Source organism: Tympanuchus pallidicinctus, unplaced genomic scaffold (genome assembly GCF_026119805.1).
Source record: "Tympanuchus pallidicinctus isolate F22 unplaced genomic scaffold, pur_lepc_1.0 scaffold7, whole genome shotgun sequence".
NCBI lineage: Eukaryota > Metazoa > Chordata > Aves > Galliformes > Phasianidae > Tympanuchus > Tympanuchus pallidicinctus.
Window position 1 is genome coordinate 21,116,512 of NW_026294791.1, and position 17,078 is coordinate 21,133,589.

General features: G+C 36.1%; 1 protein-coding gene across 3 annotated transcripts in view; it reads left to right on the forward strand.

The window, feature by feature from the left end:
* The window catches only part of DENND1B (DENN domain containing 1B), a 144,808-nt gene that overhangs the window by 115,193 nt on the left and 12,537 nt on the right, over positions 1-17,078 (forward strand). For 2 of the 3 annotated variants that reach the window (XM_052666933.1, XM_052666934.1), the window contains 4 exons: positions 1,677-1,717; positions 2,408-2,476; positions 4,925-4,981; positions 5,787-5,897. In XM_052666933.1, the coding sequence (XP_052522893.1) occupies positions 1,677-1,717; positions 2,408-2,476; positions 4,925-4,981; positions 5,787-5,897 (278 nt within the window). Of the gene's footprint in view, positions 1-1,676; positions 1,718-2,407; positions 2,477-4,924; positions 4,982-5,786; positions 5,898-14,581; positions 14,712-17,078 lie in introns of all 3 variants that reach the window. The other variant, XM_052666935.1, reaches the window with a different exon arrangement.

Below are 17,078 nucleotides of genomic sequence, written 5' to 3' on the forward strand. Positions count from 1 at the left end.
GTTTTAAACATGCAGACAAAAAAAAACAACCAAACAAAAAAACCACCAGAAAAACAAATCAATCAACCACCACTAACACCAACAAAAAAGGCCCATAGATGACACCCAGTCTTCAGGAAATTCATAGAACTTTAGAGAGCTATAAGCTGTCAGAAGGAGAGTTGAATGCATTTTAGAGAAAGTGTAATTTTAAAATTGCACATTCAAATGGAAAAGGTTTTTTTTTTTTCAGTTTTCATTTTCCCACATATGCACTAAATCAATAGAGAAAATTATACCGGAAATTGGAAAATATTTTTATAAATAATTTGTTTCTGTATGCTGATCAAATTTTATTGCCCTAAATGTGAAAAGACACTCAATAGCCATCTTTTTTTACGCTCATATCTTCTCATTCTCATATTGCATGCTTTTTCACACTACCTTCCCTGGTAGTTCCAGGGAGCCAAACAGAAGAAATAAAAACTTAGTAGTATTTGCTTTTGGTTTCTCTTTGACATTCTTAATGGAGTTTAGATCATAATAATCATCGATTTCTCTCATTTCTAAGCCTGTTTTGCTTTCACTCATGCTATCCTTCCTGAGAGTCTCTCTGTGTCAAAATGGCTTATGTGGATTTTAGCGTCATGGGTGAAAGTTGTACTGCTTGGTACAACTGCACACAGTTCAGTTTCTCCACCTCACTTGGCAAAGGAACTTGGGAATACCTCTTATTCAGTTAGTTCTCAGTCACATTTTAGGAACTGAGTGTGATTTGGTTTTCCATTAGCTCATGCAATAAATCTACCAAGGCTTTACGTTATTAATTTATTGCAAAGCTAAAGTTTTGTGATGTCATTTTAGAAGTCTGTATCATCACAGATATATCAATATGCTCCTTGAGAAACTTCCAGTCTACAAAATTTCATCATGTCAACACGAATGTCTTGGTTGCAGTAACTCACAGTACCAGAGTATTCAAGTGATTCATCTCTAAAACTCACACAGAGTGGGGATAGGTGTTCAGCGGAAGCATGTTTTGGAAATAGTATTCATTTCTTCAACAAGAGCTTGATAGAATTTAACCCTACGCTTGGTGGGATGGTAGCTCTACATAAACCAATAGCTATCACTTGCCTTATAGTTATTCTTTTTTCCCCTGTAGAAAAAAAAGGTAGATACAGTTAGCATGTTGCAGTGATTTTTCCTATGCGTAAGTACATGATGATGACATAATCTTCAGACTTTTCTCGAGTGCTTTTTTCCTTGGGATGGAACCATCTGCATTTCATGTCAGTGTCTTACTTGAAAGGTTACCCAGTGGGATCATTATTCTTGAACACAATTCATTTAGATATTCTTTGCTTCAATTTGGTGTTTTCTTTTCAGAATTTTTAACAGTATGTTATGCTTCTGTAGTTTTAATTTCTCTTTGCACTTCAATTGGAATTGAAAAAAACATTGTGAAAAGGTAGGAATTCACAAAGAAAACAGTAAACATTAAATAAGTTTTTTTTTTCCCCCTTACTATATACATATTCTTATCTTTAAGTTCTTTGTCTCTCTGGAAAGAACAAAATTAATGAATAATCCTCTAAGAGAATTTTTAATGTGGACTTTGAAGGGGGCTGAAACATTTAAGATGTTGAATATATATTTGATTTTGTTTTTTTCTTTTTTTTATATTTTCATTTCAGGAAATTCGAGATCTTACCAGCAATGGATGTATACTGTGAAGGTACAAATATATTGTTGGTTAAGTAATTGATTTTTGGAAATAAATAAATAAATGAAAATATGTATCCTTGACAGCTTGCTTTCTTCAAAACTTTGCCCTCTTCCTTATATGGATATAATAAAAAAGTTTATTTGTTTGGAAAGAAAACATGTAAATATAACATGTTTACTGTGGGAGTGAGACTCAGTACAGTTTGATATGAAGCTTCTCACTTCTGGTAAACAGCATATAGTTAATATGGGTTTGTGCAATTTGACTAACAGAAGATACTTGGTACAACCCTGTTATTCTGCAGGATTAGTCAAATATATTATTTTAGATAAATAAAATTCTTAGGTGATTAAACATGATAGTTATTTCAAGTTGAAGTATTTTGAAGTTACATAATTTAGGGTAGGAAAGCAAGATAAATAGCTGTAACTTCTGAATTGATTTTGATATGGTAGCAGTGAATAAAGAATGACAATACATCATCCTGTTAGAATGCATTGATAAAAGCGTCAGCTCTGATAATGACGTACTGTAACCCTTGTGTGTCTGCAGACAGTAGGCTGTGGAAGGAACACAGCTGTGGCTGTTCTTGCCTCTTTAAGCTGTTAATTCTTTTCAGCACACTCAAATTTTCCTGTTGTCTTAACTTTTAACTTAGGTCATAAATGTTATTAACATACCGTGTTTTGTTCGTTGCAGAAAGGCGGTGCACTGATCAACACAGCAATGACCAAAGCCACTCCGGCTGTGAAAACAGCATACAAAATTGTAAGATATCTATTTCAAATAAATTATATGTAAAAATGCCTTCTCTACCTATCATCTCTGATTCTTCCTGAATACTTAAAAACTTAAATGTTTTATAAATATATTGTAGAGAAACACTTCAGCCTGCCAAATACTTTCAGCTTCATTCATTTTCTCAGTGAGCACTGGCTTTTAGAATTGATTTGGTATCTCCCAGATAGGTTATACATAAAATCAGGCATTTTTGAAGAATCACTGTGCTGTTGTCACATTCATAGTACTTACTTGAATATCACTTAACAAATTGATGCACAGCTATAAAGTCTTTCTTTCATGGTGAGAATGTCATCAAAATATGGGCTCTGGAAATAGAAATCCTTGTTTGCACTGTGGTCTGCTGACGTAGGTCGTGCATTGCAAAGTTAACATGAGTCTAAAACATTTCATAAATGTTACATTTAATTGTAAATATGGACTCACAGTATGTAGTTATATAGCGTGTAGCTTTAACATGTGGTAGCAAGTCGTTTTAATTGAGAATGTTGTTCAGGACAAATGGAGTCCTGTCTTACACAGATGTGATTTCTATTTGGCAGTATGTGCTGCCCTATTGTAAAGGCATGGTGAAGCATCAGTAATGCTTTTGTCTTTTGTTTCATCTGCTGTTCTAAAAATTGTCAGAATACTCACACTTAGCTGGATTTATTGCTTTGAACTTAAAAATATCTTGTTTTAAAATCCTGTCTAAACAACAAAGCATATAAATTGTTAAGGTATAGCGAGCATGAAAAAATCCCATAAAACGAAGCAAAGCAGTAGTTTAAAATGAAATGGGAACTATTTAGGGGTTAGATTTTAAATACACGAGAAAAGACTTTTGGCTTCTTTTTTGCTTTTCCAAATGTTCCATTAGTCGAATGCATAATAAGTAGTGCTGAATAAATCAGATGATCAGTCTACACCAGTGTACTTTAAGTAAAGTTTTCAAAGAGAATTTTTAATTTACATTGGTTGAAAAAATAGCAGTCATGAAGTGAGAAACAGGTAAATAAATCTACATCATATCTTGAACTCATTCATAATTTAAGAAATGGTTCATTAACAGGTTATCTGGAAATTATTTTGTGGTTTTCATTAGCTTAGATTGTGATTACACAATCTTATCCCAGCATTCAATTTTGTTAAGATTTTTTTATCCTTGATAAGATTTTTTCAAATCGATCTTCTGTTCATTCCAGGGAGCTGGCAAATTTTTTGAGGATCTGTGTGCCTGCAGTATTGTCGTGTATTTTCTCACACACTTCCACTTTGTGGAGCCTACCACCAGAGAAATGGCATATGCATGTCCTATTTGCTAGATAACTGTCCTTGAGTAAATAATGTGATTTGTGCCACCCCTCAGAGTTAGAACAAAGTTGCTCCTAAATGCATCCAAAAGCTGTGAATGTGAGCTGGAAAGTTTAAAGTGGCTCTCAGGTTAGCATCTGCTACATGGCATCCCACTGTGCTCTTACTGAGCTTGTAGATGTATGATTTAAAGATGAAAACAACTCTCTGACCTCTTGAATCAAGAAGATGATTTTTTTTCATCCAAATTTCCATGTACTGAAAAACATAGAAAAATAGTTGATTTCTGCATATTTTGGCCACTAACTATATTTTATAGTGTTCTATTTTCAAGACAACCTTGAAAACTTTTCTGGCTTTTTTCCTATACGAGCTATATCCACGTAAGAACACACTTTCTATTAGGCTTAGATTTCTTTGTTGTTTTGTTCCCCTCCCCTATCTTTCTCTCCTTTTTTTTCCCCCCTCTGTCTTTCTCCCTCCCTCTTTCTCTTTTTTTTTTTTTTTTTTTTCCCCCATAAGAACACGGTATTCTGTATTGATAATTCATTTCTCTATTGAAGAACATTCTTGATTCTGTTTTCTATGCAACAGTGATCCTTAGCTGCCTATTTTAATACATACACAATTCTGCCCTAAATAGCAGCACTATTCTGTTCAGCAACACTGGGCAAAATCTCCATCTGCATATGAAATCACTTCATTTCTCTTAAGATTGATGTTGCCCTGCAAGTTGCCAGACTGGAACACTGTAGCAGTCATCTTGAAACATCTTAACATTTTTCCAATGTGCCTTACTGCTAAAAAAGCCTTTGAAATTTAAAGGACCGTTTCAAATAAAGGCGTGAGTAAAGGCCATTTTCAGCCTGTCTTTCGTAATACCGGAGAATTTTTGAGCATGTATGTTTTCACTGCATTGGCATGCATGTACTGAAAGAGCCCTGTATACACCGACAAAGCATGAATATATCAGATATCCTGACAAGGCACGCACAACATTTGTGAAACAGGTAATTGTCCTTTATAGCATCATGTGTAAAAAGGGAAATAGGCACAATAAGTGCGGCATCATAAAGTGTGTTGCATGGCTACAGAGTTACATGCGGCCTTTTAATTTTCTAGGCAAAAAATCACGCAAGGCAAGGAATAAAAGAAGTGAGGAGTAAGTTGAAACATAAGGTACGTAATACACTTTTGCACTCTTACCTTGCTTCCTGTATGCTTGAAGCACATACTTAACAAATCACACGAGATTTGTGTTTTTAATGACTTTTGAAATATGCTTAGCCCTTTGTTCAACAATACATTTTTCATAACGAGCCCTCTGGCAACTATCTGTCATTCTATGCATCCACTGAATAATCTCTTTATTGTTTGCATATTTTATCATAGAACAACAGAGGTTTTCAAAGATGCATTAACAGGATGTATGTTTTCATAAAGTTGATTGCTTTGATATCACAATTGTAGCCTTTGCTTCAAGCTGAGAATTTGCGATGGAAGAGCCTTGCAGTGCAGTGTATTTCAGAAGGTGTAGTTCTCTGGCTTTCATAGGATATGTGAACAATTGCAATGTTTAAAAATGAATGAACAGTTTCATTTTACAAAAGTAATGTTGCAGAAATATCAGAAAAGACGTTTTGGGCATTTTGCAGCTGCTTTTCCTACTGAAGATTTTGTTTCCGCTTGAGATTTTTCTGTGGAGAGAAGGAAACATTTTAAAAATATATTTTATTCTATTTTAAGAAAACTTTCAAAAATATTTCCTAGAGACTTGAACAATCCATCTTTTAAATGACGATGTTGATAATTTGGCTTCACAAATAGCTAAATTTGATTTTCTTACTACAGATGGTATTTTCATGACAGTAATAGATTGTGGCAAGATAATTTTGAATGCTTTCTGCATGCATAATATGGAGGACCATATTATGTGCAGATAATGATTATAAATGAAGGAATTTGAATCTGTTTTGTTGCATAGGAGAGTGAGGAAGATTATCGAACTTGTGGTGCTGTTGCAGTGCAGAGTGCTCCGGTCTACACAGTGCATAGCGAGAAAAGAGAGAACTCAGAAAAGCGAAGGCTTGCACAGGTAAGAGCCCTGGAACGTCTGTCCTACTTCACATGCATGTGAGGAAATTTTTTCCAGTTAGAGTAATGCATCAGTGAGTATAAGATTATTTCACTGTCTGTGTTTGAATAGCATGATTAAATCACAGTGTTTAAAGCAATACTTCTGTCATAGCATACTGCTCAGAAGGAGAAAAAATGCTATTCGTACTTCATCTCTGCTGAGAAGGGAAAACCCGGGAGATTTATCAATATAGATCTGAGATTTAATTTATCTTAAATCTGTTTTTGATAAAGGTTTCTTGTAGCAAATATGCTCTGCTCTATTCACAGACCTGTGTTAAGCCATCTATTTTAGTTTCTGGTAATGGAATACATCAATATTGTATTTGTAATAAATTGATCTGGCAGTTGCATGACTTTTAGCCCTGTTCAGAAAGTTATAATTTGTTATTTTATTAATGAGCCAAGTAGTTAATATGATGTCAATCTCATCCTTTTGTTCTCCAGTCTGCTCTAGTCCCAAATTGCAGTAACAGGTGTAACGTCCCAACTTTGGCAAGGGTTTTAATGGCTCTGTGTTCATTTTGACAATTTTATTCCAGACTTATCAAGAAAAGAGTTTTCATAATACTTTTTTACTTGCAAGGAATGTGCGTACGTATGTATTTTAATGTTTGGATATAGATTTTGTATTACAATGTTATCGCATGCTTTTAATGACACAATGAATTTTTACATGTGGGTTTTTAACACATATATCTTCCTCAGATACCAAGTATTGAAACTCAATCCAGCTGATTGTAATAGCATTTTCTTTTTGCTCTTGAGTGCAATGATAAAAACTGAATTGCCCTTGTAATCAATTGAGTTTCAAATTAGCTTTGTTTTATTCATAATGAATACAAAGTCAGTGAAGTTCAACACAGAATTGATGCAGATAATTGCTAAATAATGCTGAAATTGTATGTTAGCATTAAGTCATGATTTTTAGTGAGGTTATAAATAATACAATGATTTTCTGCATTGAATTATTTAGGCAGTTTTTAGTTTGTGCATGCTTTCATGATCCCTTTCAAGCTAGTGATAAAGTGTCAAACTGTGTGCCCTCACTGTATTTTTATGTACAGGCAGCTGGGGTGCCTCCCTTCTTTACAAAACTTGCCTGCAGCACATTCTCTTCACTCAGTATCCGAACAGAAGATATTCTGTGCTATACGTATGGCTCTAGTACTGTAGTATTAAAAACAAGAATGGGTTCTTAAAATATTTGCTGCTAATAGATAACTCCTTTTAAAATACAGCAACTTTTTTCCCCTGCACCAAAATAATTTGATAATGTGAGGTAGTAAAAAGCTTTTTGTACAGCATAAAGCAATATACAGATTTTATATATATATATATAAAATACAGATTAGTGTAGGTGAATCTACAATTGTATGTGTCTGTAAATATGTCACAAAATGCACTCTTGGAGGCACTGAATTCTTATAGGCTGTTTTTATTACAAAAATGTGCAGTAATTTGCTAGTGTGGTAGTCCTGCCTATTGCTAAGTGCAGGAGGCAAGAGATTACTTTATCTCTGTGCAATTTAGCATTTCTTTTGAGGGCCTGTTCTGACAGAACAATTAAACCTGTGTGTGTGTGATTGTTCGTACAGCTGCACACTGCTAAATCCCTCAATGTTATTGTTGTTATTCGTATCAGACATTTTCTGGTTTTGAGAGGAAGACAGAAGGTATATCATTCCATACGTTTCTATGCATATATAGTTAGAGATGTATGTAAATACATACATGCATACATAGATGCAGAAAAGGTTTGTTTACTGTAAAGCGTGGTAACTAACAGCCTCGTATTCTTGCCCTGCTGCAACCAGAATGTCCCTGGTCTTCTCCCCAGCTCTTGTCCACAACACCACCTGAGCCCGGGATTAGGGGAAGAGCGAGCGATGCTCGCTCACAAGAACTCAGATCTTGTGCTATTGCTTTTCCCTCCTCTTTACGCTGCTCCCCTTTTCTTCCTCTCCAAAGGCAAGTAAAAGCAAGTACTTTTTTTAAAAAAAAAGAAACAAAAAACGCACTACTTTCTACTTGGTTTAATTTTTGTTCTGTGGTAAGTCTTTAAGTAAAAATAAATGCATTGTTTTTATGATTAGGTGTTGATTTTAATCTTTACATCCAAATAAGTATAAATATGTGCATTGATAAGTGCACAAGAGAGCCAGTGTTTCAGAGCTGGTACTGAACCTACGGCATACAACAAATGAGTCTCTTTTCCTATTATTGCTTAATATTATATCTATAGCACTCTCTCTATGCTGGAGATGAATCTTTTCACCTAGATTTCTAAAAACGGTACCCATGAGTGTCAGCAGCAATATAATGGTACTGCTAATGTGGCAGTTCATGCATGTTGGTAGATGATTAATACAGGGACAAGGTATTGATTAAGTTGCAGCATGAATCTGTTTGAATATCCACCCTAAACCTAAACAAATAACAAGCAGAAGAGAGAGTGCTTTTTGATAATCTTCTTGCTTCCAAAGAAGAGGCACCCCTGCACTTTCTTGCTCTCTCTTCCATCTTACAACATTTAATAACTTAAGTATAAAGAATTTGTTGTTAGATCTTGACCTGTCAGATGCGTGCTGTGAGCCATTAATTCTCTTCTGCTTGGAAAGAATGCATATGAAAGTCATCTAATACTTACCTGAGATACTGTACAATATTGTACTGTTCATTTGTATCGTTGTGTATGACGCAAAAGTTTCCTTCACTGTGACAGACCATTTTAAATATTTGTTCACAACAGGGTTTTGGGGACTGCTGTTCTGAATATGCTTTTACCCCAATAAATAGTAGTTTGTATGTGGGTCTGCTAATTAGTATGGTTATTTCCTGTTTTGTTGATGAGGCTTTAATAAATGTCAAGAGTACATCCACGAAGATCTCCCAATTAAGCTTTGCGTTTGTAAAACCCAGCCCCTTTGCTTTTGTGTGAAGATGACAGTTCCAACTGCAGCCTCAGCCTAACAGGGCTCCAGGGAAAGGATACTTCTCTGGTTTTATTGAAAACAAGGCCAGTTTGGCCCGGGGAGAATACCAGCACTGGTCACAGCGCAGAGCTGTTTTTAACAATGAATATTTACTAAGCTATAGCACTGCTCTCACAGTGCTCTTATTTTTTCTTTTTTTTTTTTGCCAGATCAGCAATAGACTATCAGAAATATAATAACAAATCAAAGGAAATTCTAGCATGTAAAAAAGCTGTCAAAATCTAATTGGAGGATAAATAATTAAATGTGTTATTGCAATTGCTCGTGATCAGCTTCCCTCCTCTAATTGGCATTTTGAAAGTCTTTCCTAAAAAAATGAAATAACAGGAGCATGCTTGTGTGTGCCTTCGTGCACGCGTGCGCATACACACAATTAATCTTTGCCTAGGATGAATTGTTCTATCTCTGTAATATTCATTTGAGCTTATTCTTGCTTAGGTTAGCTGTTCTACACTTTTCTACGTGTATGTGATTAACTGTATTGCAAATCAACATTAACAGATGGATTGCCCTAAGCAAGGGAAAACCACAACAAAATCTAGGGAAAGTGGAGGGTTGAAGCTTTTTATTGTTAAGCCTTATTAAAACCTTGGCATGTGCACCACTGTTAACCGTTTCATGCCTTGATTGAATAAGTCTCTGTTTTATCTCCTACTTTAATTAGATATAAAAGTATATCTAAGAAATTACTGGCTATAAATTTTTAAAATAAAAATTAATGCAAGCATGAGATCTCTTCAACTCTGCTTGCAGTGTCTTGCCAATGATATTGCTGTGTTCCTGTAACTATTGATGAGGGGGTATTACGGTGCTGAGAATTCAGTTTTTGCATAATCTACTTTAATTCTGTTCCATTACATATGTGCAAGTAAAGCTGATTTCTGAGTAGACAAGGGTCTGTATGCAGTGAGAGTGCCGCAAAATTGCTAAAAAATAAGTAAATAATTGAAAAGACAACATGGCTATTATGAGCCCAGAAGATCTATTTGATTTCATGAATAAGATCTTTGTAATTTTACTGTTTTATCAGGTGATAGGGTAGCTTATTAAAAACAGAGCATTTGAGGATGTAAATAGTACTAACGTATTTAGTGGCTAATAAAATATCCTTGCAGGTTTGCAGAAAACCGAGTAAGAAGAAGGGGTTCATGGTATAATGAGTAAGTTAGCAATGCCCCCTTGTCTCTAAGGAAAGGTATGTAATACCTGGGCTGTTAGGCACGCACCGGCTTGCAGACGTAATGGAAACGTGGGCATTTGGGTTCGAAGTGTGGATTTACCAGGAATCCGTGAGTGTCAGCGCTACTTTGAATGCTCATATATTGAGAAGCTGAGAGAATGACTTCCCATGACTTTGCAAGATTTAAATGCAGTGTCTAAAAAAGTTTTAAAAAAAAAAACACTTTTGCGTGAGGTAATAAAAGCTATGCAAGTCTGAACTTGTTTTTTAGTATTCCGGAGCAGAATTAACTTTTTTTCCTTTAGCATATGACAAATGTAGCTTTTACAGCTTTGTTGTAGTGTATTAGCTAGAAAGTACGTAATTGAGATTGGAGTAGGTACTTGGCTTCAGTTCAACGGAGACATTGAGAGTCAGGGAGGAAGATGTGTTCAGAATAACCTCACCTTCAGGAGTGCCACATTTATCAATACCCCTACAATGACCAGGAAAATAAATGACATCATCATTAGCTACTGAAGGCCTGCGGTAAGTGATTACCCACCTAACCTGAAAAATGGTGAGAGTGGGCTGTTCTGAGGAGTTGTTTTTTTCCAAGAGCATGAAAGAGGAGTGAGAATGCCTGTGATAATGCAGTGCTGAATGTAGGTATTCTATATTAGGAGACTGAATGCTGAGAATGAACTTGAAAGAAAAAGAAAAAAAGAGGGGAAAAAAGCCTCACAGATAACTCGATAATAATTTCAGAACTATAGTAGCTCTCATTACAGAACTTTGTTTTTATTTGTACTCAGTTAATGTGCTTGAGATCACATCCATGCCTTATGTTCAAGGAAAATACTAGTTTTATACCTGGAGGTATCTTTACCCCTTATTGACTAAAAATATTTACGAATAGACAGATTTCATAACCAGTAACATGCATTTTTTTTAAAGGAAATTACATTTTGTTTCTGAGAAATAAGGTTTTGGAATAAGCTTTGGTTGGTTAGTAAATTCTGTTTCTTCAGCTAAATTGGCACAATTAAAAATGCTGTAAATATCATGAGCTTTCTTAACTTGGACAAAAATCTTTTGTCTTGGTGTGTCAAATAAGATCTCTTCATTCTGTGAAACAGATTTCCTTTTAATTAAAAATGAAAACCTAGGCAGCAAAAATTCAAATTGCAGATTACGAGAGTGCCCTCTCGTGGCTTCAAGGGTGTATCCTTTGCCATATAAAAGCCTTGCTTTTTGTGGCAGCAGATCATTTGGAAATCAAGCACCATTTCCTTGCATTATTATTATTATTAATAATTAAAATATTAGCAGTGTTTAATGTAACCTAAAGATTCAGGTGTTTCCATGTGTCTTGCATCCTTATATTGTCAGTATGAACAGCACAAGCAGAGCTGGTGTCCCCACATTGCTCAGAGCTTCCCCTCACCAGCTGATAGCAGTCACTGCCTCTGCTGTGATGGTGGCTGATTTTCATTTAGTCAGGGAACACATTTAAATGAAAAAAGAAAAAAAAAAAAAAATATATATATATATATATACACATATATATATATATGTATGTATGTATGTATATACCTTTGTAAAGTGTTTTTTGGTGTTTTTATTAGTGAGAGTCCTGTTCTCTTCTGTGCCCACTCTCTCCATGGGTTTCAGCAAAGGGCTGTTGCACCTCTCTGGCAGGATTCTGTCCATTGTTAACCCATGAAATGAAGTAATCCTTGCCTGTCCTTCTTTGGATTTTTCAATGAACATTCAAGAAATCTCTCCACTAATTACCATGATTCTTTTTAAAAAAGAAAATTCTTTAAAAAAAAAAAAAAAAAAAAAAAAAAAAAGGAAAGATAGTTTAATGATCAGGAAATTGCTCTGGAATTTTTTGTTGCCTGGTGGGACGTTTAATGGAACACTTAATTTTTCAGGGCAATATCACCAGTGCATCTAACTTTGATCTATCTGAGAGAGAAATTTAGGCAGTAAAAAGTTTGCAGATGCTTTTCCTGGCTATTAGATCTGACTACTAGAATTTACTTTGTCAGCAAACACAAGAGCAGCTTTTCGAAGGGCCTTTCTTCTACAAACAAATGGAAGAATCTAAAAGAAAAACGCTCTTTCACAAACAGGAGAGCTTATGGACATCTTAACATGTCAGTGCTATCTTCTGCTTAAATTACTGTTTCTTCTGTGCTCCTGAGGAGCAATCAGGCAGCATTCTGACCTATCCTGTCCAAAGCAGGGGGCCCAGGGGTCAGTCCACCTATGTCCCTTCCAGACTGCTTTTGCCTCCTGGCCTGAAAGTTCGGAGAGCACAACCTTGTATCTAAAGCTTCAGCTCTGTCACTGACTGTTCCCTAACCTTTTCTTTCTCTCTCTAATCCTGTAACTGAGTGGAGGAAAAAAAATGAATAAAGAAGTTCAATTGAAAGTAAAGTTTGCCCTGGAGGCTGAAGGAGGGAGAAGTAGAAGAAACAGAAAAAGCCTTTCCTGTAGGGATCTTAGTGTCTCTGAATGTGAGAGTCAGGATTAAACACAGATAATTTTAGACACTTCACTAAAATGTCGAAGTTACTCGCAATGGTATCTTGTGCTTTTTCCACAGTAAGTGGAGTAAGAGAGGCATGGCCAAAGGGCAATTCAGCCCATGTAGGATCAAGATTACATCCCAGTAATTCCACTTTCCTGCTGCTTGTTGTGTAATTTAGGCATGAGAGCAGCTGGGATTAGTGCAGGTACCCAACTCAGAGTGCCATCCATGTTCCTAGGTGCCTTGTAAAGATCCTGTGTGTCAAGCAGTATAGCCTTACTGGTGCCAAGTGGGTGGGTCGACTCCTCTAAGTGCCTAGTTCTGGCTGGGAGCCTTGGGCAGAAATGTATTTGGAGTCAATCTTATTGTATTAGGGCACAATCACTTTTCTTTGTGACTGTGTACTTAAATGTGACTGGTATCTATTGGCTCTTCAGTTGTCTGGAGGTTTGATGGACAGAGTTCAGTGCTGCTCAGGTTTTATGTAATTTTTTTTTTTTTTGTAATATTTGGGCTTCCCATTAAATTTTATGTCTAAAAAAACATGACTTTTCTGTTGAGGATCACACCTGCTTAATGCATTTTACCTTCAGTCACTTATATTATTGTCTTAACATGTTTGTGCTTTTGACAATTTTTCCTCTGAGAAAAGTTGTGTGTGATCTGCCGTGATTAATTCCAGAAGGGATTTTGCCACGTGATAGTTCTGCTGATGCAAGAATATGTCATATGTTTTAACTAAAAGATTGGCTTAACAAGTAATCTTGGTTTTACCTGCATAAGAATGATATCAAATAGATAACATATTCCAACCAGGTGAACCGTGTTTGCAACTCTTCTGAATCACTGAAGCTACACTGTGTGTTACATTCTGGTCTATGGGCTTTTATGCTTCCTCAGAAACACCCTTTCTTTCCTGCCTTTCACAGGCCTTTCTAGATGTGGATTAATTTTTCCATTCTGTTGTGTGCTCCCCTCATCTTTTTACTGGTCTCAGTGCTCCATCCTGCTGCTTCCCTTCAGTCAAACAATTGAATATTGTTACTATCAAGAAACAAAATAAATGGAATTTTTTGGTTAGTTTCTGTAACTAAAAATTCTGCCAGTAAATCTCATTCATAAAATTGCTCGCAAAAGAATCCTCACCAAACCAGAAAGAATTATTGTTGATAAAATAGCTGCTGCCTTTAGTTGTTGCAAATAGCACTGGCAATCTCAGATGATGATCTTGTAGGTTGTTTCCAACCTTGTGATTCTATGATTCTATGTCCAATTTTAAAAGGCTAATGCTTTTCCTTGCTGCCAACACAAGTTCAGGCAGGCTGCCTTCCTTTGCTGTGCTCTGTGTGCCCAGATGTCACAGCATGTCAGCTGCAAGTGGCCAGTTTCGCTAAGAATGGCCTGTGTGCCATGGAGAGGGATGAGACTGAGCTGACTGTGTAGGGCAATGCCAGCTGTGGGCAGCTTGGGGCCTCAGTCGGTGCACAGGGGTGGGACATGTCATGGGCTTCCCAAAAGAAACCACTCCAATTCATTAAAGGAGACTTGTTGTTTGGAAGATAAACAACTGTGTCTGAGAAAAGTGAGCAGAAGTGTATTTAATCTGTAAAAATGCAAAGCAGTATCTTATTTGAGTAAAATCCTCAAATAACATCTGTTCAGGAGTATGAATGTAGAAAGCTTAGAATTTGTTAATTTGTCAAGGTCCGAATTTGGAACAGAAATAATAAGAACATGCTTTCCATGACCATCTCTCTCAAGAGATGTCACTGCTGTGACAAATCCTGCCTCAGCGCTGATATTCCTGTTCATGTTGCCTTTGTCTTTAAACATACTTTGGGGACTTTCCTGCTGTGGCAGACTCTTTACTGCCACAGAAAGGATTTCTTTTTCTCATTGGGGACCTACTTTGTTGATTTCTTTTCCTGTGCCATTTCAATTATCAGGATCTCAGAATCAAGGACACTGTTGTCTCATGGCATACAGTTGTGTGTTTTCCAGCCACTTCACAATCTTTCAAATGCATTATCTATGCATCTCAATATGTTGAAGCGGAGAAGGTCTTTATCCTGGGAAAGATGAAGCTGTTTTTATGTTGCATTAAGAAGTCTGTAAAACTACCATTAAGTCCCATGTAATGCTACTACCTTTACTAATAAAAGGAAATTTGGCATCTTAGATGGTATCCATTTAGTTTATTCAAGGCAACTTCTATATATCAAACAGCACGGCATCACTATGTTATCTTACTTTATATGGGTAAAAGCATGCAAGGAATTTTTGAAGAGACCACTTCTAGAAATTCACCTGGAATTTTATTTCGCATCCATCTTGGTCTGGTGGCGGTGTAGCTAATTGGTATTCCAAGCACTACTTTCAGCTTGTCGGTGGTTATTTGTACCATACCCTTGAAAAAGGAAAGGCAACTAGGAAGATAAAGTTTAGTAACTGTACTTATGTTTTATCTCTGTTCTTCCCCTTCTCCCTATCAGTCCTGGCTCTTGTGGAGTGCAAGGTTAAGTATGCTTCCTTTGATTTCATTACCCATTGCTTCAGTTCTCAGTCTTTAACTGGAAAGGAGTGGGTTGTGGTTAAGTGGAAAGCTGGGCACTCTGGTCTTTTGCTTCCCTACTGGAGGTGAAACTGTAATTGCTTCTGTTACTGTGTCATAGAGGATAGGTGAAATGAAAAACTGAAGCAGAAGTAATAGTGGATTTCTGTTTATTTTACTTTCTCATACTGAATGAATTATCTTAAAATTATTAAGAAAAAGCAAACAGTACTTCATGTATTTGAAGTGTAGTAGATATTTTTCTTTACTTGAAATTCTACACGTGCTGATATATTGAGCAGGCAGTAAATGTGAAGTTATATATGCGCTGCCATTACTCAAAAGATTATTTGTTTCTTACGTCGAGGACAATTAATGGCAGCAGCCTGGTTAAACTTCCTGCCTCGCTGCTGATCAATAAGCACTCATTCCAGAAAGTTGTGCTTCTGAAAGGTCTGGTATTAAATAAAAAACTGGTATTTCAAAGATTGACTTTTGTGCCCAATCAAAAATGTAACCATCTTAAATTTAAATCCTTTAACATTCCTGTATTTTGTCTGCTTTTTTATGCCAAAGTTGTATATTTTGTGAGGCTACCAGCAAGCAGAATACAACAGTATAAGGACCCCTTCTCACTTGTTTGATTTTACCCACATTTATCCTGTCATCACCTTTTTCTGATTTTGGTGATCAGCATTTGTTGCAGTTGTATAGGTAACAAACCACTTGTGGAAAGGGATTTTGAAGTCAGAAGTCAGGCAGAAACCCAATGGTTTGAATCTTTAGCCAAATGCATCACCTTTATTATTGAAAGAATATACTTGGGATTAAAGGCAATTGCTTGCAGTCAGTGAAAAATGGAATGTATGGCAACAACGTTCCATTGTCCATAGTCAGGAGTGATCAGCTGCAGTCTTATGCTGCCACCAGAATGAATGAATGCAATTTCCAAACATCACTAGCAAAAAACCATTGCTCTCCATGGAGCTGTGTTGTCTGAACATAATCTCGTGCTGACTGTGGTTGATCCTTTGCTGTATTTTGCATGCAGGCTTGGGAGATGGTTCAACAGTGGTTTGTGGTGAGTGCAAGCTTGTTGTGTGATAAACAGCATGTGTTGAACTCTGCTATATTCTGAGAAAGGTGAGAGATGGGTTTCTGTGGTGCAAGGTGCTTGAAGATGGAAAAACATAAAATGCCAAGGCTGAATCTTAGCTAATATTTAGATATAAGGTAGAAATATTAAATAATATATTTATTATGTTAGCAGAACTAGTTCAAATAAGAAAAACAGCTAAGTAGTTCTTAAGAAATTTGTTTCTTCAGTTGGTAGAAAAAACATGACAGCAGTCTATTAAGACTTTATAAAGTTCTGGTGCAGCAAGAAAGGAGTGTTACAATATCATTTCTTGAGGTAATAAATTTAAATGGTCTGGTTGTTATTAGAATGCTGATCAGGAAGGAAACAGAAGTCTGTCCTTTTTTCATAAAATGGTATAAAAAAGGTTACACACTTCAAAATGCAGAAAAGACAAATTAAAAGCTTAAATAACTGCAAACAGCAGGGTACGTCAGTAATGGAAGGACTCCTTAAATGACTTTGACAGCTTTTGCAGGTGCACGTACTATGTCACTTTACCTAGTGGAGCACTGAAAAAGATTTATGGTTCTCTTTTTGCAATTTATTAAGAGTTTCTTTTTTTCTTTTTCTTTCTTTGCAAAAGAGTCTGGACATACCCCTCCCTTGCAGTAGTTTTTATTGCAGCTCCTAGAGGAAAGTCACCTATTCAAAAACATGTGTTGCTTGTTGTCTCAGTGGCCAGCTTGCAGAGCTGTAAACTCCGGAGAATGTTGTTATTTACAGACAGATATTTGCCTTTCTTTCTCCTTTT